Source organism: Hippocampus bargibanti, linkage group LG11 (assembly GCF_051943395.1).
Source record: "Hippocampus bargibanti isolate YZ-2025 linkage group LG11, ASM5194339v1, whole genome shotgun sequence".
NCBI lineage: Eukaryota > Metazoa > Chordata > Actinopteri > Syngnathiformes > Syngnathidae > Hippocampus > Hippocampus bargibanti.
In genome coordinates this window covers 19,563,870-19,590,000 of record NC_142744.1, presented here as the reverse complement: position 1 = coordinate 19,590,000, position 26,131 = coordinate 19,563,870, and the positions used below count along the sequence as shown (strand labels likewise).

Genomic DNA, 26,131 nt, shown 5'->3' with positions numbered 1-26,131 from the left:
GTACAATGTCGGCAGCTTTTTTTTTACAATGCAAAACTGTACATACTGCAAAATGAAACAAAAAATAAAAGCTCTTTTTTAATAGTTGAAAGAATGGTGTTGTAAAACAATATTTTGCTGCTGCGCCTATTCGTCCTGACTCCGTTGCACTGTAGCGTCTTTTTCTACTGAAGGAGTTTTTGTCAGAGAGAAGAACATTGTTATCGGTAGTTGTTGGCACTCTTTCTTTTTTTTGAGAATAGAGAACAGCTCATTTTGCTTCATGAGCTGTTCAAAGCCAGTGTGTTTGATTTTATTCTGCTTTGTTTGCAGTATTGTTTGCACTGTTGTTTCTTTTCCTTTGTTTCTTTGTACATTTGCATTCCATTAATAAAATAAAAAAAAATCCCTGAAGAAAAATCCGCAATGCACTGAAGCCACGATAAATGAACCGCAAAGTAGCGAGGGATCACTGTATAAGTTCTTTACACCAGTGGTGCCCATCCTTTTTTTGCGCCACGGACCGGTTTAATGTCAGACAATATGTTCACGGACCGGCGGATAAATACGACAAAATCTATAGATGGATAAATAGATGGATTTTAGGGAGCCCACATTACGTCTCCCCACCTCTCCATTTAAATTCCCTCTCTATTCCCCCCTTGTAAAGCTTGTAAAAATCATGATCACTGAACAACACAGAATTGAGTAGACTCTGATATTGTCACGAGACTGACGGGACGGCATGCCTGAAATTGAATGTCATACATTCTGAAGCAACCATTTTGTGCTCAGAACACAAGGGAATTATTTCTCCCAAATGAGCATGCAAGGAGGTGGCCCAGACAAATACACCAAATTGTTATCGTTTTCAAATATACTTGCAACACAGAACCAAATTTAGGTGATCATTTTGTGTATTTTCAATGAAAAATGGGGCATGAGTGCCCCCTGATCCTCGCCCAGTTTTGTTTTGTTTTTTTGCTTTTGAATTTGCATGTCGGGCCCGATTAAATACCATGAACAAGCTCTCATCTCGCCTTGTGCATCCTTATTTTACCATAAACAATTCTTCTACTCCACATACAATTCAGGAATACAGTATCTGCATTTATTACCGCATCTATTTATGCACGTGTGTTCTTTCCCCCCTGCAGTCTTTCACCCGGTCGAGTGCTCCTACTGCCACACTGAAACTATGATGGGCTTCCGCTACCGCTGCCAGCAATGTCATAATTACCAGCTCTGTCAGGACTGCTTCTGGAGGGGGCATGCCAGCGGTTCCCATAGCAACCAGCATCAAATGAAGGAGTATACATCATGGGTAAGAAGTTGGGAGGGGGAGAAGGAGGAGGTGTGTCTGCAGTCAGAAGACCAGTCAATGCGGCTATTTGTGCACCATGACGTAAGGGTTGCACTCAGCCCCTATTTGTAACCTGCACCTCGAGTGGGCTTTTAAAGCAGTTAGTATACTCTGGGTGTCCTCTGCTCATAGAAATCCCCGGCTAAGAAGCTGTCTCATGTCCTCAGCAAGTCTCTGAGTTGCGCGTCCAGCAGAGAGCCTCTTCATCCCATGTTCCCCGATATGCCGGAGAAACCTCTCCACCTCGCCCATATTGTGTATGTAACTCTTCACCTTCTTCTGAGTTATTTTCGACACTTGGACCACCAAGTAGGATCCGCTCATTGCCTCCTCTAAGTCTGATTCCAGTCAATCCCATGGGTCAGTGAATCAATGAGGCTTAATTGCAGCCAAGGGAGTGATTGCAATCTACAACAATGTCGCTACTGTTGCCTTCGCTTGAGCTTTTGTGTGAGAGTCTCTCTGGTCCTTTTTGTTAAAGGACAACCACCGTCACTTTTTTGTTTCCTAACTGACATCAGAAAAGCATTTCATAGCATCTAAAATATCCAAAAGCAGTATGATATTTTTATTCAAATGCAAAACACCAATAAAAATGACTTAAAGTGTCCAAAATCTGCAAAAAATTCAGTTGAAAATTGGGCATTTTCAGAAAGTCTCACCCCAAGTTCGTGACATCACGCCAAGACGTCTTGCATTGCTGGAGAATCAAAACAATGGCTTCAGATTCTGAGAATATGCTTTCTTGTTACACATCCAGTTATGAATATGATTCAAATAGTTCTGAAGAAGAAAGCATACATGTTTGCAATCAATTAAAGAATGTATTCCGTGCCATTTTGAGGCAACATGGGGGGGAAATGTCTCACCCAAAAAGAGGCAGAAAATGGCCACCGAGCTCCTGTGAGGAATGAATCAGCCCGTTTCCACAGGCTGATAAATTCCTTCCATGGAGCTTGGTCGCCCTCTTCTGGCGGCTTTTTGGTGCAACACGAGGTTTTCAGACCAAACAAGTACAGCAAAATACATTGATGTGATGGAAGGACTGCTACAATGTGTATTTTTTCGGTCAGGGGCGTTCCTTCAGTGACGTCACGTACAGACTCGTCACCAACTCAAAAACAAGACTTCCTGAATATTCAGCGCGAGTCTCAAAACGTAAAATATAGCTGTATGCGGTGGAATCTTTGTAATATACGCTCAGTAAAAGTCATTTGAAGCCATTTTACAAATTATGGATACAACTTGTCCAGAGCCGTCGGTTGTCCTTTAAATCAGCTGGCTGCCCCAGCAAAAATTGTTTCAGAGAGCCAAAATGTTGCCATGAGAATTCAGTAGGAAATTCTATTCAGTGTGAACCTTAAGATGATGAAATACTTTTTTTTCGAGGTATTGGATTGGATTGGATTTGCCTTTATTAGACAGAATTTGAATAGTTTGTTAGAAACCTTAATAACTTCAATCGGATGGAATTTTTGTACAGAACTCTGACCTAGCCTGATCAAAGTCAACCAAGATGCAATTATTCTGAGTAATTATACTAAAGTGCGGGGTTTGTTAAGATTGACTTTTCCTCATCAAATCGCTCGCAAAACGGTCGAGCGCTCTAAACGTGATGTAAGACAAGTAAGGAGTGAACCCGAAGTTTGCAAGACTGCCCTCTTGGAATGAAAAGAAAAGTGAACCTACAATTTTAAGGCAAGAAATTGCGATAAAATTTTAAGTGTAAGGCGCACCCATATGCCTATTTCTTTTTTCAAAAGATGACCCCGCACCTTATACACAAGTGTGCCTGATATGTGACGCAATATTGGGTTGCAACAGGTCTCGCAAATATTGTCAGCAGCCACCGACTCCATTTCCCCCTGAAGAAGTAGTGCGTAACCCCAGCCTCTACTGTAGCGCCTTATAATGTGGTGCACCTTACATTTGGAAAAGTTTTATATACAGTATTTAGAATGGAAAATTATATGGAAAACTGTTGCCATTTATTGAAAATGCGCCTTATGCTGCAGTGCGCCTTATATATTGAAAAAGCTTGAAAATACACCATTCATTGGGAGTGCGCCTTAAACACCGGAAAATACAATAAATGTGGAGCAGCTGGTTTTGTTGAGTGTTTGTAGGGAGTGTCACTGCTGGGGGATTTCGTTGCACTTAATTACACTCGAACAGTTTAAACTGAATGGCAGTTCATTTTAACGTGTTGTCTGTCAGAGTTAATGTCTCCATCTTAACTCTGAAAATGGTTAGCTGTGAAACTGCTTGTGTTCAATTTTTGCCTCAAATACCCCCCCCGGTTCATACAATTCAACAAAATTTAAACTCAACAAAAAGTTGGCTAATCTCATGTGACCAAAACTATACAATATAGTTTTTGTACATGTTTTTTTATGATGTCCCCGCACAAGTATACAGAGGAAATTTGATGATAGCTGCCTGAGAATTTTCTCTGGGTATTGAATCAGTGGCAACTCTTTTGCTTGTCTTTGAATTTTGTATATCTGTCATTGAGGCATACGCGCCAGCCAGCCAGTCACACCTTCCCAAAGTAATTATGCCCACTGTCTTTCAGATAGTGTTCAGTGTTCGATAGATTTTGGGCCATATATGTCTTATGGACAAGTATTGCATTGGCACCATCTTGTGGCATTTTGGTACCAAGCAAGTACATTGAAATGAATGGGTGGTGGTGGTCGGGGGTTGATTTCGTCAGCCGAGACCCGGCTAAATGTAAAAGTAGTGCTTTGCAGCCATCCTGTCGCATCCGCTGGCAACGACAAACAACTTAAGAGTGCCACATTATCTTGGTTGAGTGAGGAAAACGAAAACAAGAGCGCCAACACCGTATTGGGCTCTTCTGACTTCTATTTTTCTTCTTTAAGTCTAGATTTTTTGAATTTGAATCCGATGCAAGTGAACCGGAATGTCAACAATCAAACTGAGAATAAGTAATGGCATCGGCATCTTTATTTAATGTCATGCCACATTTTAATATTTTAACTTATCCACTGCCAGACAATTTGCAAAAATGTGTCCTCTCCATTGCCAAGGTTTTTGTCATTTTCACTCAAACTGCAGGACGTACGGAATATTGAGTTTTAGATGTACATAAACATTCAATACGGTGTAAGAAACCTTAGACTCTCTTCTTTCATCAGAAAAAAAAGAGTTCCCAATTCCTCTAGAGTTATCCGAAATTGAAATGGGGGCGTCTGTACAAAAGGCAAATGCTGCCCCCTAATGGGAGGGAAAACATTGCTGGAGGTCTTCTTCAGCATCCCCCCGCAAGAAAAACCAAAACCCGAACAAATTCAGGAAGGGCGCTCCATGTCGTGTTTTTCAATTCCCGAATAAATTTGACATATGTTTCATGGCAAAATTGTTCACCATAAGCTGGCCTTTACTCTTTTATCTCGGGAAAAAAATAATACCAGTATCTTAAAGTTTATCTCTGTGCAGCTGGTGACTTTTCTCTTTTTCTTCTACATTGTTCTCTCTCTCTCTCTAGAGACACGTGGTGAGTGTTCTTTGATTCTTTCACACCTCCCAAAATGTGTGCCTTTGAATCACGGTATACTTTTAGTTCGAATCCTTTGTGATCACCCACCACTCACTCACCCACTCACACTTGAGCAACTTCTTTTATTCGTCTGTTTGCTTCACTGCATGCCATTGTTCTTGGTGCTTTCTTCATTTGAGTATTTCACACTACATTCTGAAATATAATATTACTTTTGTCTCCAATTGAGGTTGAAACAAATCTTTGTCTCCTTAGGCCGCCACGACCAATGAACCTCCCCAGTGAATATTCATTTTCCAATTCAATGCCAACATCAGGGAACCCATACTCCACCAAAAAGTGAGTAAAACAATGGATGTCCTGGATTTTTCTTCGAGATCTTTACAGCTTGGAGTTATGCCAGTGGACTCCAAACAATTGTCTGTGTCCTTATGTTGCCCAATCTGGCTGAACGCACCTAGTTTTCCTTACAGCAGGAGTCATGACATCGCTCAACATCTGTTGAGAGGCAGAGGGTAAGTGACACACTGTGTGAACGTTCTTCCACGCATGTGTGTGTGCATTAATCAGCGTTATGAGAAGAAAAAAAAAGTGAAATTACTCTCACTTTGACAGCTACAAAAGTTCTTTCCACTGTAAACATTCAACCTTGGTTTCACCAATAGCATATTTTCCCCATACTGTATATGCTCAGGAGATTGTACATGGGGGTGTGCACACTTTTGCAACAACATGACATTTCTTAACATGTCTGTCTTTTTGCAGTTAATTTGTACAGGCTATAGGTCATATCCATGGTGGAAATAATTATCAGTCTGATGTTTTCTACATCCCTCCCAAAAACATTTGCTTTCAAAAATGACAATAGATGGATTTACTGCTATAAGTAGAAATTTAGTAGCAACACCACCAAAAAGTGGTTTCGTTTTTTTTCTGAATGTGGAGTATCTAACAAGCATATATTGAGTTCACTCATATTAGCAAATTCCATCATGGAACACTTCTCCGCCCCCCCCCAAAAAAAGATGAAGTGAAGAGTGAGGGATATTTTACACATTATTGAACATGTCAGAGCATATAGACGCTTTGTTCACATGGGCTGCCAAGCAATTCATAATACAGTATGTCAAAACATACACAAGACTAACAATGCCAGATTATTGTGCCAAACATCAGACTGGAATTCTAAAGTAAATGACTACTCATAGTTAATGCGGTAAACTGAAAGATTGCTCACAGTTGTATGCGGTGAACCACACCACTGAACCAGAATTTTCCCCTAATAAACATTCTACTTGCAGCTCATTGCTTTGGTTTAACATTTGAACACTTACATTCCGGTCATTATAGAATTCTGCCAGGGGATCAATAAAGCTAAAATGACCTTAATACCTCATTGTGGGGCAGATAAGCCAAAACTTGAATGTTGTTGTTGAGGATCATTCACATATGGATGCCTTCATTTGTTCATTTAATTAAAGCAGTGGCAGTGCCAATGTGAATCTGTTCTCAACTGGAAGAAATGTGACCAAAAATGGGAATGCCCTGAATTGAGACAGATGAGAGTAAATATTTGCATCAGACATAAACGGAGCAAAAAAAGTATATTTTTTTGTAATTTGGGCTGCATTCTGAATCAACTGATTTGACCACAGTGAGAAAAAGGAGTTCATTTGGGTTGCTAACTTGCGTGCGTCCTAGCAAAAACCTGAAACTGACCTAACGATGCGTGCTGGCCATTATTTACTTCATTATGTGCGCCACTTGTGTTTTCTTTACCTTGCCAAGACTGAGCCCATTGTTAGGTAGCTGAATGCTCAACGTATCGAATGAAATCACATGCTTCTTTAGCGTTGTTAACTCTCTTGTGAAAACTGACCCTGGATTATGAATACTGACACCCTTTTCAAGTTTTTTTTCTTCCTCAACTGTTTGAGTGTCCGTAGGAGATTCATAAAATGGGATTAGATAGTTTTGGAGCACTGCGTAGATACGTGAAGTGTTTAAACAGTGCATGTGATGTGTTGTGTGTCTGCAAGCCTTCATCAGCACACATAATGTGGCCTTGTTCCTCTTCAGTCACCCGTGAATGGTTGCTTTTCAAGCGTCTCCTCAAATCTCTTTTTCCCTTCTTTCCCCTATTCTTTGTGCCGGCCCTCCTTTTGTCACCCATGGTATGTCATCTTTTTGGGGGGGTTATCTGTTATTTACTTTGTTTCTGAACTCCTGCACAAATCCAGGTTAAACTGCAACCTAGATGCAGTTGACCGACTTGCGGATGAGCACATTCTCATTGGCCTCTATGTGAAACTACTTCAAAACAACCCCAAAACATGGTTAGTGGGTATGCTGCTGTGTGCCCTTCTCTGACTGTGTGAAAATAAGTACTAAAAGTATTTTTTTTTACAACCACCAAAACAACATTTGGACCACTTTTCACCGACTGCCACTCTATTAGGTACAACTGTACCGCAATTGTTTTCGTAATGGTGTATGTTATAACATACACCATGACGAAAATATTCTACACTGACATTTGCAAGTAGCCTAAAATATTTGAAAAGTCAAAGAGTTTTTAATGATTTTTTTTTTTCACCAATACAATGGATTTGAAATGGAAGGTACCGGTTAAGTTATCGACTTTCAATAGATGGCATTCACCTTCCAGAAAATGTCCATTAATGTGAAAATTGGGTGATGCAATGTATGGAGACTAATGTTGAAATATTATAAAAATGTAGGTTAATATGGAAAAAAGTGTGAGTAATCCACAAATATAGTTGTAATTTTATCAAATTTCTGGAACCTTTGTTTTGAAGTAACAAAATCTCACGCCAAGTTGATTTACAGGTTGTCTTGCTTCAAATGTATGATTTTACTCTTTGAAGATGACAACTTTTACCCTCAGAAATTTCTTTTTAATTGTGTTTAATTAGCGTTCATTTCCGACTTCATTCTCTTAGGGTGATTTTTTTTATATCATTTCTACTTATAAAACAATCTGCATTTGTCTCTGAAGATCCTTCTTTATTTCTCAAAAAACATGATCTAAGTAGTTTTAGTAAGCTGCTTGTTTTTGAATGTGCTTTTAGATGTTGTACTGTATCTTTTTTATCGTGTCAAACACATTGAGTTACCTTGTTTTTGAAATATTTCATATAAACAAAGCAATTTTGCCTGAGATTTAAATTCGTCCTGAAAGACTACATCCTTTTTATTGCCTTAAAAATAACTTTAGTTCTCCCAAAACAGATATTTGTTGTTGTATATAACAAATTACGTTTTGTATTTCATGAAAAGAAAGAAAAGAAAAAAGATTTTATCTTTGTAAGACGTTGAATGTATTTGAAAAAAAATCCTCTATTTTTGTTAAAAAAAAATCTCAAAAAGTCATCCTCCCAATTATACATGTACTTTAGTTGTAAAATCAGGACTTTGTTTTCTTTTTTCAATTCAATTCAATAATTTTCTTAAGTACGGTCATCTGATTTGATTCTTATTTACTTTTGTTCCTCAATAGTTTTGTATTGAAAAATATTTAACAGCTTTCTTGTGGTGTGTGTGTGAGGGTGTGGGTGTGTCGGTGTGTGTGGAGTTCCACATCTAGTGGGGAATTAAGTAAAATTGGTTTCAAATTGAAAGCGACAGGATTTTTGGCCCATGTTACCTTTTCAGAACATACATGATTGCATAACTCAAAATACTTGTGACGGATTATCTTTTGTAGCGATCTGATTAATTCTCAGATGTCTGATTGGTTGATTTAAAGGACAACCGACACCCCTGACAAGTTGTGTCCATAATTTGTAAAATCACTTCAAATGACTTCGACTGAGCGTTTTTTACAAAGATTCCACCGCATATAGCTGTATTTTACGTTTTAAGACTCGCGCTGAATATTCAGGAAGTCTTGTTTTGATTCCTGATGTGACATCACGTCAGGAACACCCCTGACCGAGAAAGTGACACACAATGCATTTTGGGTACTTTGTTTGGTCTGAAAACTTCTTGTTGATCCGCGTTGATGGGGAAATTAGAAGGAAAACACATAAATAACGCAATGGTGAATCATTGTCTGTTGCACCAAGACTACTAGTTGATACTATTTGACACAAATTCCCAGCTGACAAATCAGCCCATTTCCAACGGAGCTAGGGGGCCATCTTGTGCATTTTCTGGGACGCTACATTGGAGTCCTGACGGCTTTAATTGATTGCAAACATTTATGCTTTGCTCTTCAGAACTATTTGAATCATATTCATAACTGGATGAGTAACAAGAAAGCATCTTCTTCGAATCTGAAGCCATTGTTTTGATTCTAGAGCAAGGCAAGACGTCCTGGCGTGACGTCACAAACAAGGGGGCGCGACTCTGAAACTCGCCATCTCCGAGGTCATTTTGAAGTAGTTTTGGGACACTTAAACTCATTTTTATTGGTGTTTTGCATTTGACTAAAAATATCAGCCTGCATGTTATGGGTATTTTAGATGCTATAAAACGTTTTTCTGATGTCAATTAGGAAACAAAAAAGTGGTGTCGCCGACACCATTTTTTTAAAGGACAACCGACATGTGTCGGTTGTCCTTTAAAGTAACATTATAAAGCGTTGCTGTATTTTGCACAAACTGAAATGTTATTGTCAAACGGGTTATGTAGTCACACACACACACACACACACACACACACACACACACACACACACACACACACACACACACACACACACACACACACACACACACACACACACACACGCACACACACACACACTTTCTCTTTCTCTTTCTCTTTCTCTTTCTCTTTCTCTTTCTCTTTCTCTTTCTCTTTCTCTTTCTCTTTCTCTTTCTCTTTCCCCATTCATTTCCACACTCACAGACAACATAAAAATAGAGATGCCTGCTTGTGCACTAATATGTCTACCAGCGTCTTTAATGAAAGTGGTCTACACTCTTATGTCTGCGGGAAAATTAAATTAGTCACTCAGAGTCAAAATCTAGTTGTGTGTGGTCATGTACATGTTTTCTTGTCTTATTCTGTTCTTTTGTGTGCTTTTGTTGTTTTTATCTGTATATTTGTGTGTATTCAGAATACACAATGTGACTGCCATCTTTATTTTCCTTTCCATCAGCTTACTGGAGAATAGCAACCCTCAAGATGAGGAGCACAGCCTCATTGCCCGCTACGCTGCTCGCCTGGCTGCAGATGCTGCTGTGAGAAAGCTGAATTTACACTGGGGAAAGTTATTATTTCAAATGTATACATTTGGTCACTTACGAAGGCATAAACAGACTGTAATTTGGTGGTTGTTCTTCGATTACATCACAGACAATATCCTTGGAGAAAACATATTGTAAGTGAAATCAGTATGTGATCTGTAAAAATCTGGTTCTACAGACCTCATCCTGGGTCAGCATTTTTCAAAGAACACCTCATAATGCCAATAACAATTAAACATACCATATTTTCCAGTGTATAAGGTTTACCCAAAAGCCTTGATTTTATTCAAAAGATGACCCTGCGCCTCGTACGCAGATGCACCTTATATGTAAAGTAATATTTGTCACGTTCCGCTGGCGACCGTGGCAGTTGACGAGTTGGAACGTAGTAATTGGGGTGGATCGCTATGCAGGTGACAGAGGCGTTGGTGCTGGCAGATGATTTATTAACAAAAAGCGCGGGTCTGATACACCGCGGAACCCGGAAAAAAACTTGATGAACAAAAAGTGACATACAGCAAAACTAGTGGATTACCGGGGGCAATCCGCCCAAACTCACTGGCGAGAAGAAAAATAAAAAGGCACACACTTTCTGTACCCTCTTTGTAAAATAAAGCAGTTCCAGATGAAAGAGGAGAGGATCAAAGCATCCTTTTCAGCAGTGGATCAGGGACGTCATGGTGGAATGTGCACGTCGACTGCAAGCTAAATGTCGAAAGCAAACACGCAGCTGTAGCATCCATTGACGAAAAGAGATCGTCTCACATCTCCTTTCCCCCATAAATCAGCTTCAATTCCATCCCGCGACAGTTCCATATACGCATCGGCGCTCTGCGCTGACGCTCCTTCCTTCATATCGCGGGCTCCTCAAGCCATGTATCCATTCAGCCGCAGACTGTCCAACAGCACCGACCTTCCACTGAACAAAGCGGGGCTGTGAGGATGCTGCCCATTACAGGCGCAAAAAAGCACAATGGCCCCTTTGGTGTCCAGCGATGACAGTCAAATGGCACCGACATTCCTCCCATTCAAAAACAGTACTGGCATATCCATGCTGCCGAAAAGGCGCAACCGCTCAGCGCAGTCTCTTTCTTGATGAATGTCGTGGTCAAAAATGCTGAAAAACAATCCGTATCCGTTCCACACGACGCACAACAACACAAAGTGACAAAAGAAAACACAAAAACAAGACAAAAACAACAAAAAAAGCAAGGCTCATCAGTGCACTTGCTGACGGCTGCCTACTCGGGCGCCATCTTGGACTCCATACTAAATCAAGATTTTGCTTTTAATTGGTGATCAAATACTTATTTCACTCAATAAAATGTTTTATATTGTGTGTTTTTTTCCACATGTATATTATCTATTACCATAAACAACCATTAAAAGCAAATTTCAATCAAAGTGACCAACAAAACTCAAGTTGGGATCAAATCATTCTTTTCCATAATGTATTTAAAGTGACTTGATGCACGTGATGTTCTTTTTGTCTCTTATCGTTGATGTGAGCTCAAACAGAGGTATTGACACAGTGCCCCTGCTTCAGGCTCAACAGCAGCAGCAGCACAGAGTCTCCGCAGACCTGCCGTCTTCTTTCGATGCCAACAAACAGCAGAGGCAGCTCATCGCCGAGCTGGAGACTAAAAACAAGTAAGACATCAAACACCCCCTAGCTGGCCTTGTTGATTTTCTTTGGCCTTCACGGCACCTGAACATAGTTGAGGCTTGGGCATACAGTCTCTCAACCTATTTAATTTGAACCTAAAATGTGATAACCATGGTCAAAGCTGGTATATTTTATGTGGTGTAATGTATTTGCAATAATGGATTCTCCCATTTTTTTCCGGCAACCCCAAAAATGGCATGGAACATTGCATTAACATAATGTACAAGCCATTTTCAACACTTTGGATTTGTCAGTAGTTTGTAAAAACAACCACGTGGTGATTGATCAAAATGATCGATCATTGAAAAATATGAAATGCATGAGAATTATGGGGTTTTGCCACAAAGACTTTCGCAGCTCAATCTTTAAGACGCTTAACTTGCAACTGAGTTTATTCATAAAACCCTTGAGAAAACAACATGTATCTAGCATGGGTTGGATTGGATTGGATATGTCTTTATTAGTCTCACAGTGGAGAAATTTACATGTTTTGTATTATAACCACAGGCTTTCATTTTCAATACAGAACTTATAATGTGAACTTATAATGCAGAACTGAATACAATTGGAAATATTACCTGAGAAAAGTACAACACATTTCGATTGATTCATAATCATATTATGCTGGTTAAATTCCATGTAATCAATCATTCAACGGCTGTCCATTCAACCAGGAAGTGAATGGATGTGTCGTCACATGTATGATAATATGTTTCTCTGCAATGCATAAGCCTGCTGGCAACAAACCAGGTGTATAACATTGCACATTCATCCAACAGTCATCCTGGCGGCAGCTCCCCTTCACTCTCATATCAGTCATTGGCTTTAAACCCCACTTGGGATGCAGTGTGCTATAAATTGAGTATTTTTTGTGTGTGTCACTTAGAGAAATCTTGCTAGAAATTCAACGACTGCGCCTCCAGCATGAGGAGGCCTCGCAGCCGCCGCCTGACAGAGGTCAGCAGAACCCAACACTGCTGGCTGAGTTACGACTTCTCAGGTAGGTTGGACACTTCATCCACCGCACACAGACTGGTCATATATTTTGAAAGTTGGTCTGAAGTGCTTGTTGTGTGCCAGGAGACCCTACTCACCTATCAAGTGTAGAATTAATTACCCAAATGAAAAAAAAATACCTAAAAAAATAATTTGCAAGGTGCCTAGCTGAAAAACATGCAGCAGTGAAGTACTGCCTCAGCCAGTGAAAATACAATTATGATTTTGCTATGTTTATGGATGTTATGGATGATGGGTCGTTTAGAACGACCCATCAATGGACTTGGGTGCGCGGTGACAACTTGGCCCTCTTAGTAAAGAATGTTGTGACCCCTTTGCAAGACGGGGGGAGTGTGACCCATGAACCAGGACCTCCCCCCTGCTCCTTGAAGCATGTACCAGATATTTTATCAAGATAAGGAAAACAAGCACCAATATAAAAAATGCTCCTTCATGGATTCTTTATTGAAAGTAGTGGGTGCATGATGAGCTGTGACTCATTTGCACGAGTGAACCACCCAACAAAACACTTAAAGGACAACCGACGTCACTTTTTTGTTTCCTAACTGACATCAGAAAAACGTTTTATAGCACCTAAAATACCCAAAACACGCAGTATAATATTTTTATTCAAATGCAAAACACCAATAAAAATGACTTCATGTGTCCAAAATCTGCAAAAAAATTGAGCTGCGAATTGGGCATTTTCAGGAAGTCCCGCCCCCAGTTAGTGACGTCACGCCAAGACGTCTTGCATTGCTGGAGAATCAAAACAATGGCTTCAGATTCGGAGAATATGCTTTCTTGTTACACATCCAGTTATGAATATGATTCAAATAGTTCTGAAGAGGAAAGCATACATGTTTGTAATCGATTAAAGAATTATATGTGCAATTTTGAGGCAACAGGGTGGCCCGGTAGTCGAGTGGTTAGCACACCGGCTTCACAGTGCAGAGGTCGCCGGTTCGCGTCCCGGTCCGGCCTCCCTGTGTGGAGTTTGCATGTTCTCCCCGGACCCGCGTGGGTTTTCTCCGGGTCCTCCGGTTTCCTCCCACACTCCAAAAAACATGCATGGCAGGCAGATTGACCACTCCAAATTGTCCCTAGGTGTGAGTGTGAGAGTGACTGTTGTATGTCTTTGTGTGCCCTGCGATTGGCTGGCAACCAATTCAGGGTGTCCCCCGCCTCGTGCCCGAAGACAGCTGAGATAGGCTCCAGTAACCCCCTAATGAGGAATAAGCGGTACGGAAAATGAGATGAGATGAAATGAGATTTTGAGGCAACATTGGGGGGAAAATCTCTCACCCAAAAAAAGAGGCACAAATCATGTCATTTTGAGGCATCCTGACTGCAATGTAGCGTCCCAGAAAAGAGGCAGAAAAAAAAACCATGACAATGTATTGCGTTTCCACAGGCTGATAAATTCCTTATATGGTGCTTGGACGCCCTCTTCTGGCGCAACACGAGGTTTTCAGACCAAACAAGCATTGACGTGATGGAAGGACTGCTACAATGTGTCCTTTTTTTCGGTCAGGGGCGTTCCTTCAGTGACGTCACATACGGACTCATCACCAACTCAAAAACAAGACTTCCGGAACATTCAGCACGAGTCTTAAAACGGAAAATATAGCAATATGTGGTGGAATCTTTGTAAAATACGCTCAGTAGAAGTCATTTGAAGCCATTTTACAAATTATGGACACAACTTGTCCGGAGACGTCGGTTGTCCTTTAAACAATATGCTGTGTAACATATGTTCTAATTCTGTGCACTTGTTTATGAATTTGGGAGGAAAGGGAAAAGAAAGAGTTGAGTGCAGATATGAACTGCTTGACTTAATCTGTGAGGATGTGACATAATGGTTTCATCAATCTGTACCTTTTTTTTGCCTGTCAGGCAACGGAAAGATGAGCTTGAGCAGAGAATGTCGAGTCTGCAGGAGAGTCGCAGAGAGCTCATGGTGCAGCTGGAGCAGCTAATGATGCTTCTCAAGGTAGCGCTGGCAATAGCCCTCCATCTTTTTTCATGGCTTCTTCCAGTCACTGCACTGTAATGCAATCAAGGCGAACATTTTTATACATTGTGTTTCATGTTCGGAAGCTATGCTTGAGCGAACATTCAAATTGGACCATTTTATGTTTTTGGTATTTTAAGATAGCGTCACATATTGGATTACTCTGGCACTATCTCCAAAAAATCTTTCCAGTCAGATTTATAGTCATAAAATTGGATCAGAATCAGAATCATCTTTATTGCTAAGTATGTAGAACACACAAGGAATTTGTTTCCGGTCGAACACGCTGCACTAGTATCATCATCAAGTTGGAGCTGGTGTCCACCCCTTCTGATTTTGGAAGGGGTTGAAGAGCTGATGATCGTTTATGATCTACTTCTACTTATGAAATTAAAAATATATGATTTGCAGTGGCGGGCCGTGGATTTCATCGCTAGCCCTTCAGTTGTGCTACGTTGGAATAAATCCAGACTGAAAAAAGTGTTGTGTGTTTTACTACAATTCCATTTGAGGGTATCGTTAGCCAGGAAATAACTGACTGACTTTTCTTAACGGTGTCCATTTTTTTTCTTGAAAAGTCCATCTTGAAAATAGCTTTAACAGTAAATCTCCAATCAAATCCGTTTCTTCTCCTCCTTCTGTCATTGTGGGTTGACAAAACTGCTATTAAATCAACACAATATACATATTTGCTTATGCAGCTCGCTACCGATATAGTGTTTTAGCTCTGTCCAGTATGCTGTTGTCACCAGTGGCTTGAGATCAGAGCAGTTTTTGCAAACTATGATTGGCTAGTGACTAGCGAATTGTGTTGTTGCGAATTGCAGAGTCAGGGTCCCGGCTCTCCGCGCTCGTCGCCCAGTCACACCGTCAGCAGGCCCGTTCCCATGCCCATCCACTCGGACTCAGTCGACACAACCCCGACTCATACACCTCAGGACTCTCTCATGGGTGTGGGAGGCGATGTTCAGGAGGCCTTTGCTCAGGGTAATGCAGCTCGGTTCCATTCCAAGAACATCGCAAAGTGGTAAGATGTGATGATGACAACACATTTTTTTTCTTCTCTTCTCCATCCAAGGTCCCAGAAGAAATTTGAGAAACGACCTCCTCATCGCTGCTGACTCCATCACGAACACAATGTCATCACTGGTCAAAGAGTTGAATTCAGGTACCCATAACTTTTTTTGGTCCAGATTTTATAAATACACAAAAAAACTATAAATAAATAAATATATATATATATATATATATATAATAAATAAATAAATAAATGAATAAATTAATACATGAAGAAATAGATACATAGATGAATAAAATATGTTTTAGTCACATGAATATGTGACTTTATGATTATTTATTATTAATTATAAATTACACAACAACACAAAGTGACAAAAGAAAACACAAAAACAACAACAAAAAAGCAAGGCTCATGAGAGCACTTGCTGATGGCTGCCTTCTCGGGCACCGTCTTGGACGTCTTTTTCGTTCGGGTTTTGGTTTTTCTTGCAGGGAGAGTGCCAATAAAGCGCTGGTCAGACCTCTGTAATCGTTTTCCTTTTGTCTCATGAAATAAGAGAGTCTAAGGTTTCTTACGCTGCATTGAATGTTTATGTCGTCCTAAAACTCAACATTCTGTGGGTCCTGGAATTTCAGTAAAAATGACATAAACCCTGGCACTGGAGTGCACAATTTTTGCAGTGAATGAGTTCATATGGAGAGGACAGCAATTCTACAGGTTGAAATTTCACTCAATGTTTTAGACACACACTGGCCAAAAAAAACCAGTGCCCCATATAACAGTAGCTAACACACAAAAGCTCTTGAATTTATACTCGCACCACACAGCCCATTTGCCACCAAGTGTGACGTGGAAAACTTTTAACTATGAAATTTACCACAAGCAAGTTACATCTTCATGGCAAGATATTGCAATGGATTGTGTGTGTTACTGGGGTGTTGCTTTGAGGGGTTGTGGCAAAAATGTCAAAGTAATTTTGTTATTTAACAGATTTCTAATTAGTTTGTGCAAATGTGTTTCTCAATTCGCAGTCATCACCTGCTTTTGAATCAAGGGATGAACATTGAAAGCTAATTTTTTTTTACCTGGTTCATCGATTAACCCACAAACAATTGATTCGTAAACTAATCGTTAGTTGCATCCCTAAAATACTTGAATTTCTTTGTTTTCAATACAAAAGTTTGTCTCGAGCTCTGTTGTTTCTTAGAGGGCGGCAGCGAGACTGAGAGCACTGTGGATTCCGACCTCAGCCGCGGTGACACGTTTGCAGCAACAGCAACAACCTCAGATACTTTCCTCAGTTTCAACTCCAGGATCGCCTCTGCAGAACACGAGGACAGACATTACAGGAATGACCTGGAGCGCCAGCTGGAGGACGAGCTCAAGTTCGAGGAACTCATGAAGCACAGGCAGGAATCTGACAAAGCCTGCATGGTGAGATCTCCCTTTCCAAATGCCATGCGTGGCCAGAAAATGGCAACCTGAAGCGTCCATGACTTCATTTGGTGACCAGGGCTGTCATTTACTCAACTGTCGACAGAATCAGATGTATGCTAGGGGTACATTTATGATGTTTACACTTAAGTACTGAAACTGATTGATTATACGCTTGAGAAAACAAGGTTCTAATCTGCAGTTTGTGGTCTTGCTGTTCACTTTGTGCTTCAGATGACGCTGCAGCAGTGACGATATGGATCCTGGAAAATGGTAAATATGCACTAATTCTAATGTGTGCGTTTTCAAATTGTTACCTCGCCAAGATTTAAATTATACATTTCTCAAACACTTTGTGTCAAACTCATATTTTGCTACCGGCCAGGTTTTAGTTACGGTTTCCTCTCGGGGGACGTTATGAATTTGCGGAAGCCATTAGTATGTTTAATCCCCTCCACATACTACATATAGAGTACACAACAAATTAATGAACAACTACTTTTCAAATTTGAAGTAAAAAATAATGACTGTTATTGTGGTTTACGTGGGACAATTTGAAATTTTTGTTCGGACTTCAGCAAGCATCATGGATTTTCACAAGTTTGATTTGCGTTTGCGGGCCGAATAAAATGATGTGGCAGATTTAGCCCCCGAGCCTAGACTTTGACACCAATGATTTAACGTATCAAAGATTTCAGAATTAGAATCAGAAACCCTTTCACAGTCCCACAATGGCACAATTTGCAGTCCACAGCAGCAATTTGAAAGGGGATGGGGGTGAAAAGATAAAATTAAATAAGAAATAAATTATATTTCTTTGAATTCTTACATTTGAGAAAGTAATTAAATTTATTAAATTAAAAAATATTTTACAATTTTAAAAATTGTCCCTTCTTATGTGGTGTCAACGCAGTGTACCCTTAAAGGACAACCGATGCCCCCGGAAAAGTTGTGTCCATAATTTGTAAAATCGCTTCAAATGACTTCTACTGAGCGTATTTTACAAAGATTCCACCTCATATAGCTATATTTTACGTTTTAAGACTCGCGCTGAATATTCAGGAAGTCTTGTTTTTGCTCCTCACGTCACGTCACTGAAGTAACGCCCCTGACCGAGAAAGGACATACCTTGCATCACCTCAATGCATTTTGCGGTACTTTGCTTGGTCTGAAAACTTCGTGTTGATGGCGAAATTAGAAGGAAGACACATAAATAACGCAATGGTGAATCCTTGTGTGTTGCACCAAGCCAACTAATTGATATTCGCTGACACAAATTCCCAGCAGACAAATCAGCCCATTTCCAATGGAGCTTGGGCGCCATCTTCTGCATTTTCTGGGTTCTACATTGCAGTCCAGATGCCTCAAAATGGCACTGAATAAATTCTTTAATCGATTGCAAACATGTATGCTTTCCTCTTCAGAAATATTTGAATCATATACATAACTGGATGTGTAACAAGAAAGCATATTCTCCGAATCTGAAGCCATTGTTTTGATTCTCCATCAATGCAAGACGTCAAGGCGTGACGTCACGAACTGGGGGCGGGACTTTCTGAAAATGCCCAATTTGCAGCTCAATTTGTTGTAGTTTTAGCACACTTTAAGTCATTTTTATTTGTATTTTTCATTTGACTAAAAATATCAGCCTGCGTGTTTTGGGTATTTTAGATGCTATAAAACGTTTTTCTGATGTCAGTTAGGAAACAAAAAAATGGTGTTGTTGTCCTTTAAAAGCAGGGAGGCAGGAGAACCAGGGAGTAGTAAACAAAACACACTAACAAAGGAAAACACTGGCAGATCCACACTGGAAAAAAAAACATGAACGTGAGTCAATTCCATCTCGCGCCTCCCTGTGTGGAGTTTGCATATTCTTCCCGGGCCTGCGTGGGTTTTCTCCGGGTTCCCCGGTTTCCCCTCACATTCCAAACACATGAAGGGCACAGACTGATTGAACACGCCAAATTGTCCATAGTTGCAAGAATGAGCGTGAATGGTTTTTAATCTGTGTGTGCCCTGCGATTAGCTGGCAACCAGTTCAGGGTGTCTCCAGCCTAGTGCCCAAAGACAACTGGGAACAGCTCCACCTCAATCTTATAAAAATAATCAAATCAGAAAATGCATGAAAATATATATCATGGCTGTAAAAATGATGGTATAATTGACATGCAAGTGTTGAATAATATTACACACAGTGATTCCATTAATGACATAATTGTGTTCTTGTTGGCAGGGAAGCAATATCAAAGGCAACAATAAGTGACAACACTGGAGGCAACGACACTGGCCAGGCAGGAGTCTATATCATAGAATATACGTGTGTGTAAAGAATCTATATATTTTTAACCAACCTCATTGTTAAAGTGAAGTTGTGAGCCAATGAATAAATCAAGAGATTAATCATTACCGCATGCTCTAATATTATTATACCACAGGTGCCACGTCAACCACGTGCTTCAGGTTTTTGTTGTTGTTGTTTTTTCTGGTTTGTTAAGCCAATGAAGAAATGGACTGTTTTATGTCTGTGTCTCATATGGTTTCTGATCCAATACTTTGATCTGTATTTCTTTCATGCACAGTGCCAACTGTTAGGGTAATTCTAACCCAACACCAACATTTTCAGACATTGTTTTTGTGAGTAATCCCTTCCAAGCGGTCTGACTAAAAATGCATCGTAAGAAACCCGAAGCAATATTTATGTTAGGAAATTATTATGTTCTTGGTATTCCAAAATGTTATAGATAGGTAGAAAGATAGAGCTAGCAATCTGAAATACAAAACAAATCCGAAATGAAATGGACATATGATTATTAAACGTCACTTAAGCTCTCTTGAAGACCCTTGTCAGAGACATACAACAAACTGAGGCTTCACTGTCCTGTTAATTCATTTTCACACATATTGTCACTCGTTGTTTTGGGAACCTTCATTTGATGCGTTTGCGATAATAATACAAACTGCCTTAGCTTCTTGGATCAGATTTCAATGGACTTCAGTCAAGCCCTCCGTCATCGGAGCGTGTAGCAAACTTTCAAAAGCAATGTGAGTCCTTTTCACTAGAAAAAAACAATCCTAGTAAAACATAAGATGTAGTTAAATAACGTAATTACTGACGTGATAATTACAGTTATTACCACTCATAGTGACTCCTATATAACTACAGATGGGGAAGCATTAGCTTCCAATTTGTCATTTCAGACTGTAGTTAAAACCAAAACAAAATATTGTTGAGAATACTTTGAATGCTTATAATCTAAATGCAGTCCGAGAACATTTTGAATACTGTGTGTAGTAAGACTGCACTTGTTTGTTTGGTTGCTGCTGTTTTGGTTAGCAACGTACTTCAAATCTTTGTGTGAACATTGACCTGAGATAAGTAATCAATTGCTACTGTTGTTTGTTTGTTTGTTTGTTTGTTTGTTTGTTTGTTTGTTTGTTTGTTTGTTTGTTTGTTTGGATGCACTTATTTGTCCTTATTTGTGTTGCAGTGAATGACATGATCAAAAAAGGAAAAGTACTCATCAGAATCAGAATCAGAATCAGAATACCTTTATTCGTCCCGCAATGGGGAAATTTGCAGTCCACAGCAGCAATTGAAGAGGGATGGGGTTGGGGTGGGAGTGAAAGGATAGAAAACAAGATATTCTAAGCATAACAAAATAAAAATGTCAACTGTATACTGTGCAAATGTAGATGTGCAAAAACCGTTCTATAAACAAGACTGTACATAGTGCAGAATCAAGAGATGCATTTAGATATATAGATGATGACACTCATTGCATAGTACAGTAATTATTTTTTTATCTTTATGTTTCATCCAATTAAGGAAACAGTCTTTATTGAATGAAGATGTTTATTTTTTTTCCAAGTAGAACTAGTGACACATTTGAGCATTTTATCTCTTGGTGGCATGGGCACTATTTATGGCAATCATGCCGATTATAGAATATTATCACAACATTTTGCAAACTGACAGAACTGACTTCAATTCATCCAAAGAACTCTTGATGTCTCTCGAGAAGTGCTGCTGTTTTGATAAACAAAAGAGTTCCAATGGTGTCACCATTAACCTGAAACAAGTGTCCATCCAGATAAATTGAGATAATCCCTGCTACTTTTCTGTTGGATTTGTTTGGTGTAGTATGTATTTTATTTAGCTCAAGAAGGGCACAGTGTCAAATTGTAGTGACAAATACAGGTAACATCCGAGTTACGACGACGTTCCGTTCCGACAAAACCGTCGTAAGTCAAACGGTCGTCAATTGAAAAGCATTCAAAATGCCTGACTCGAGGATCACGTGATCATAACAAATGACGACACGCTGGCATCTCCTGTACGACAGGATAGTATATGATGTCAATCTGTTGTTTTTAAGCGACGTTTTCGATTGAGTACTATTATACACCAAAATATTGACAATTCATTTATAAATCGTATAACTTTTAGTGTCATTTTAATCATTTTATATTTCGTATTATCAATCTTTATCACTGTGTCGGCGCGCATGCTTTCTACTGACCAAAATCCGCACGGCTTCCCACACATGCGAGCTGTCAAATAAAAAAAACACCTGTCCAAAAATCGCTCTCCCTGCTAACGGGGAAGCCAGAAGAGGTCACCTGTCTCAAAGAGGCGGCGACGCCCACCGTCAGCCCGACGCGGCGTTGGTGCCAAGTTGTATTTGTTCTTTATATTACCCTGGACTTTGTCTTCGGTGCTTGGTACGAACCCCCCCCCCCTCACATCTCGTAATCCTTTTGAGATTGTTCCGTTTCTATACCACCGTCTGCGAGTTGCTTCTCGCCATTGTCGGGGTTCCCCTGCCCCCCCCCCCCCACTCGTCGTTTTTGGATTTTTCTCCTGGTACTCTTTTTGGGACTTTTTTGTGTTGTAGCTGTCACGTTCCGAGCGAGAGTGACGGCAGCTGACTCGTCGGAACAAAGTGGAATGTTTGGGATCCCAAAGCAGGCGACAGAGACGTACCAACGAAGCAGAATGTTTATTCACAAATAAAAGAAAACACAGCGAGTAAGACGGCAAGTGGTGATCCGACCGGTTTACTACGCCGGAAAGCAAATGGCACACGAGGGTGCAAAATTACGCAATCCCGGAAGATGACATACATTTATGGGACGCGGGGAGAATACCTCGGACCGGATACACTCGCACATCGAAGGAAGAGTCCAGGTACGGTAGAGTGGCGAGGTGAGTCAATCATCCGGCATTGGCGAGGTGACCGTGAACCGTATAATTGCCCCATATCCGTGATGAGAGAATTGACAGCAGGCAGTCCCGCCCCCCGCTGTCAACTCGCACGTGACAGTAGCTTAATAAATCATCACGCACAGACCGCTGTCTCTGTCACATTGCTGGCTGTAGCGTTGACAGCTGTAGAATAAAAAAAAATGTCTGGCGGTCGTGGTAGTAAGTACGGGTGGTAACTCGCGCCGGTCGTAAATCGGATGTTACCTGTATTTGAGGAATTACTGTAAATTAGTTATTTTCAAAGCAGTAAGCAAATTCACGTTCAGCACTAAACGGGTTTATAATCAGGTTTCTAATTTAATGCCCCATTTTTTGTAATTGTCTTATGTGCTCCACCTGCCCATAAATCAATTTAAACTGTTAGATTTGCCTGCTGTCCAAACAAGTGTCAATGTGAGCGGATTGAGCGAGTTGATGTGTATTTTGTTTACTGTAGTGGAAAGAGGTCAATAAAAGGAGTCGTGCAAAATGCGGCCCAGTCTGTCTTTATCACGCCATGAAATAATGAAACGTGTACGATCTATAGTTTGGCCTTACCTCAATGTTCTTGATTTTTTTTGTTTATTTATTGCATAACAGTTATGCATAATAAAGTGTTGACACCATACTATAACTCTTGCATGGAACTCCTTTCTATTTCATTTCAAGCAGGACACACTCGAGCTGCTCTGCTCCAGCAGTCAGGGACGTGCGGTGAGGTTCATGGCTGGTGAGGCACTGACGTCATCATAGTCAGATTTACAAACATATGAACTCTACAGAGTAGCTTATTCATCATTTGATTGGCAACAGTTAACGTGTTTTGTTTAAAATGTCATGTCAGCATTCTTTATATATACAAACTATAGCATAGAAAAAAATCATTTAAGAAAACGTTATTATCGTGTTACCTTTACTTGTAAATGAAGTCCATGCGCCGCTCCTTCTGAAGAAAGGCATCGATAACTTCTTTGTAGAAGCCTTCCTTATCTTTCTTCAGTTTTAAAAGTCTCTCTGTCTCAACTGAGATCACTGCCAGTGAAGAAAGTCGTCCTTGATCAGTCCTGTTCCGACTATGTTTTCAGTGCTGAGAATGACAATCTCGTCTACTTCGACAGCAACAAATGGGGCTGCACCGATCTCCTTTTTAATGTCATTTCTAATGACATCACCAACTGCTTCAATTAATTTGTTCTGTAGTCTGTTTGACAGGCTAGAAAATACAATGGATGTCTCCAAATGTCTCGCTAGCCTGTCATCTTTCTCGGCGAAAGCATGTAATAGTTCAACATAGTTGCCACAATTAGCAGAGCCTTTACTTTCATAATTTCCATGAAATGCCAGCTGTTGTTTGGCAAGGAAGCAGGTGGCATTGATGAGATCTTTTAAAATCTCCCGGTTCTCCTTTACCTTAGCATTGTGGATGTTGATGTTGAGGCTGTTCATCCAAAGCCAACCTGGAAATCACGAATGTTTTTAGCGCGATTTGACTTTGAATGTGCGCGGTGGACCGCTCATGTTTGATGAGGCTCCGTTGTAAATTTTTTAGGTCGCAATATCCCATTTGAGTCCAGACATTGTCATAAGTTGAAACAGAAGGCAGGAAAAGTACAAAAGGCGGTTTCTTGCTGGACATCCACACAGCCAGCCTTTTCGTGTGTACCAGTCCGTCTGAAAAGCGCAAGTATTGTGTCCCGTTGTCTGAAGCAAACCTTTTAGCTCCGGTGTTGGTCTTCCTTTAATTATTATCTCCTGCTTTGATTGAAAGTCCAGTTTAGAAAATTCTTTCAATTTAAATATGTAATCCTCCATTCTGAAAATGAGGCCAAGCAACACGAAAAAATGACTGGAGGGTTGCACTTTACTTACTAACTGTTTACTGTAGCTTGCTGTCCCTAATTCTATTATTCTGCAGCCGTGGAGTCGCAAGTATCTCTGGAATCACAAGCACCCCCTGTCATGAGGCGGGAGAACTGTGTGCTTCACCTACGCACAGAGTTTTGACCAAATAAACACTGTAGGTCAGTGTTTATAATGTACAGTGACTACATTATATACACCAGCTAAACTGTAGAAATTTAGTTCATATACTAAACATGTTTGAACGCTTTAATAGCGATATGCTGAAGGACAGCAATGTGGTCTCACTGCAGAGCAAGCCAGCACAGTTAGCATAGTGATTGCGCAATCCATGTTGAGGCTCAGCCGGCTGCTGCCTCAACGCTCGTCTCTACTTCCAAAAACTGTGAAGTTAAATGGACTAGAACTTTAAAGTACACATCACTAAATACATATAACTGTTTCATTTATTTTTTCATGTGATATTTCCATGACAGGTTTCCATGATGACAGGTGAGGCACTGCCTCACTTGCCTCCCCTGACTGCACGTTACTGCCAGCAATGTACATTTATTAACTGTTGTAAAAGCTGGTGCCTAATGTATAACCATTCTTTCTCTCCACATTCATGTATGATCTGGAATAACTGTCATATTTTGTACAAAAACAAATCACTGTTTTTGTTGAGATAGATTGACTTGGGTATCATTTATGTAAAGCAACTTTTTAACACAAACAATGTTTTAATGAACTATGCTGAGTTTCTCAATACACATCAAATCCCTGTGACCCCTAAGGACTTTGCCATCGTTATGGATGCCATCCCCAGTGGTATCATAAGCAATATCATCAAGCCTGTTCAAGGGTCACTCCGCTACTCCCGACAGACCACCGCCAATTCCAGTGACAGAAACTGCCCTGGGGAAACTGTTTCTCATCAATTGCTCGAAATCGGAACCGTGCAATTCGACATTTGTTTCAAAAATCTTTTGTGACGGTTCCCTACATTGTTCATCACTGGAGAACATATGTCCCAAATATCCCATGGGAAAAGGTTTGGACCCTCCCATATAAATTTTTCATCACAAACAAAGAGAAATAACCTACAAACGTTTGCACCGTTGCTATCCTGTTAAACATAAAATACGGTCCTTACAGGATAGATCTTGTACATTTTGTGAAGCTGAGCTTGAAACGGCAACTCACCTCTTCTGGGCTTGTCCCGAAACTACTCGCTTCTGGAAACAATTTGTCAAATATGCTCTCTCTCTCTCTTCTTCTATTTTTTCTTCTCTCCTCTTTTCCCTTTTTGTATAATGATTATCTGTCAGGAACTCTTATTTCCTGTGCGATCAGGTACTGTCTCTTACGCGATTGTCACCTAATGTATGTTACTGTCTCTTACGCAATTATGCGATTATGTCACCTAATGTATGTTGCCAACTATTTACAAAATATTAAGTATGCAGAAAGATTTGCTGAGACACACCTCTGATTTACTTCTAGAAGATCCACGAGCTATTCAAAACCAATGGTTTTGTTTACTTTTGTTGTGTTTTGTTTGCTGTGTTGTTTGTTTGTTTCTATTACTTTGTATGTTTGCATGCCATTTGAATAAAAAAACTGTTGTAAAAGCAGTACAAGATGTCTGTAAATTACACACTGCTGCTCCCTGGTGTTCAATTTATACAGAAGAGGATTAAAGCCAACGAAGAGGGACAACTCATATTAGAGGCTTTGGAGAGAAAGTCAGAGAGGCCAGACTGAGATGGTTTGGACATGTCCAGAGGAGAGAGAGTGACTATATCGGGAGAAGGATGCTGAGTCTTGAACTG

The 26,131-nt window shown here is 40.2% G+C and overlaps 1 protein-coding gene and 1 long non-coding RNA gene across 12 annotated transcripts in view; one reads left to right on the top strand and one right to left on the bottom strand.

Annotated features, from left to right (window-relative positions):
• Positions 1-20,555, top strand: part of dtna (dystrobrevin, alpha) — a 43,934-nt gene extending 23,379 nt beyond the window's left edge. For 3 of the 9 annotated variants that reach the window (XM_089007940.1, XM_089007932.1, XM_089007941.1), the window contains 14 exons: positions 1,137-1,303; positions 1,475-1,599; positions 5,121-5,204; positions 5,327-5,380; positions 7,106-7,201; positions 9,994-10,075; positions 11,628-11,731; positions 12,634-12,747; positions 14,640-14,736; positions 15,585-15,744; positions 15,836-15,925; positions 16,986-17,212; positions 17,447-17,485; positions 19,446-20,555. In XM_089007940.1, coding sequence (XP_088864066.1) covers positions 1,137-1,303; positions 1,475-1,599; positions 5,121-5,204; positions 5,327-5,380; positions 7,106-7,201; positions 9,994-10,075; positions 11,628-11,731; positions 12,634-12,747; positions 14,640-14,736; positions 15,585-15,744; positions 15,836-15,925; positions 16,986-17,212; positions 17,447-17,464 — 1,418 coding nt within the window. In that variant the 3' untranslated portion in view covers positions 17,465-17,485; positions 19,446-20,555. The remainder of the gene's footprint in view (positions 1-1,136; positions 1,304-1,474; positions 1,600-5,120; positions 5,205-5,326; positions 5,381-7,105; positions 7,202-9,993; positions 10,076-11,627; positions 11,732-12,633; positions 12,748-14,639; positions 14,737-15,584; positions 15,745-15,835; positions 15,926-16,985; positions 17,213-17,446; positions 17,486-19,445) is intronic. The other 6 variants (XM_089007934.1, XM_089007933.1, XM_089007938.1 and 3 more) reach the window with 6 other exon arrangements.
• Positions 1-24,443, bottom strand: part of LOC148891876 (uncharacterized) — a 28,971-nt gene extending 4,528 nt beyond the window's left edge. Inside the window, exons 1-3 of one of the 3 annotated variants that reach the window (XR_016116414.1) lie at positions 23,369-24,443; positions 14,622-14,790; positions 10,141-10,198 (exon numbers count right to left, since the gene is read on the bottom strand). This is a non-coding gene — a long non-coding RNA (uncharacterized LOC148891876). The other 2 variants (XR_016116413.1, XR_016116412.1) reach the window with 2 other exon arrangements.
• Between the last annotated feature and the right edge of the window lie 1,688 nt (positions 24,444-26,131).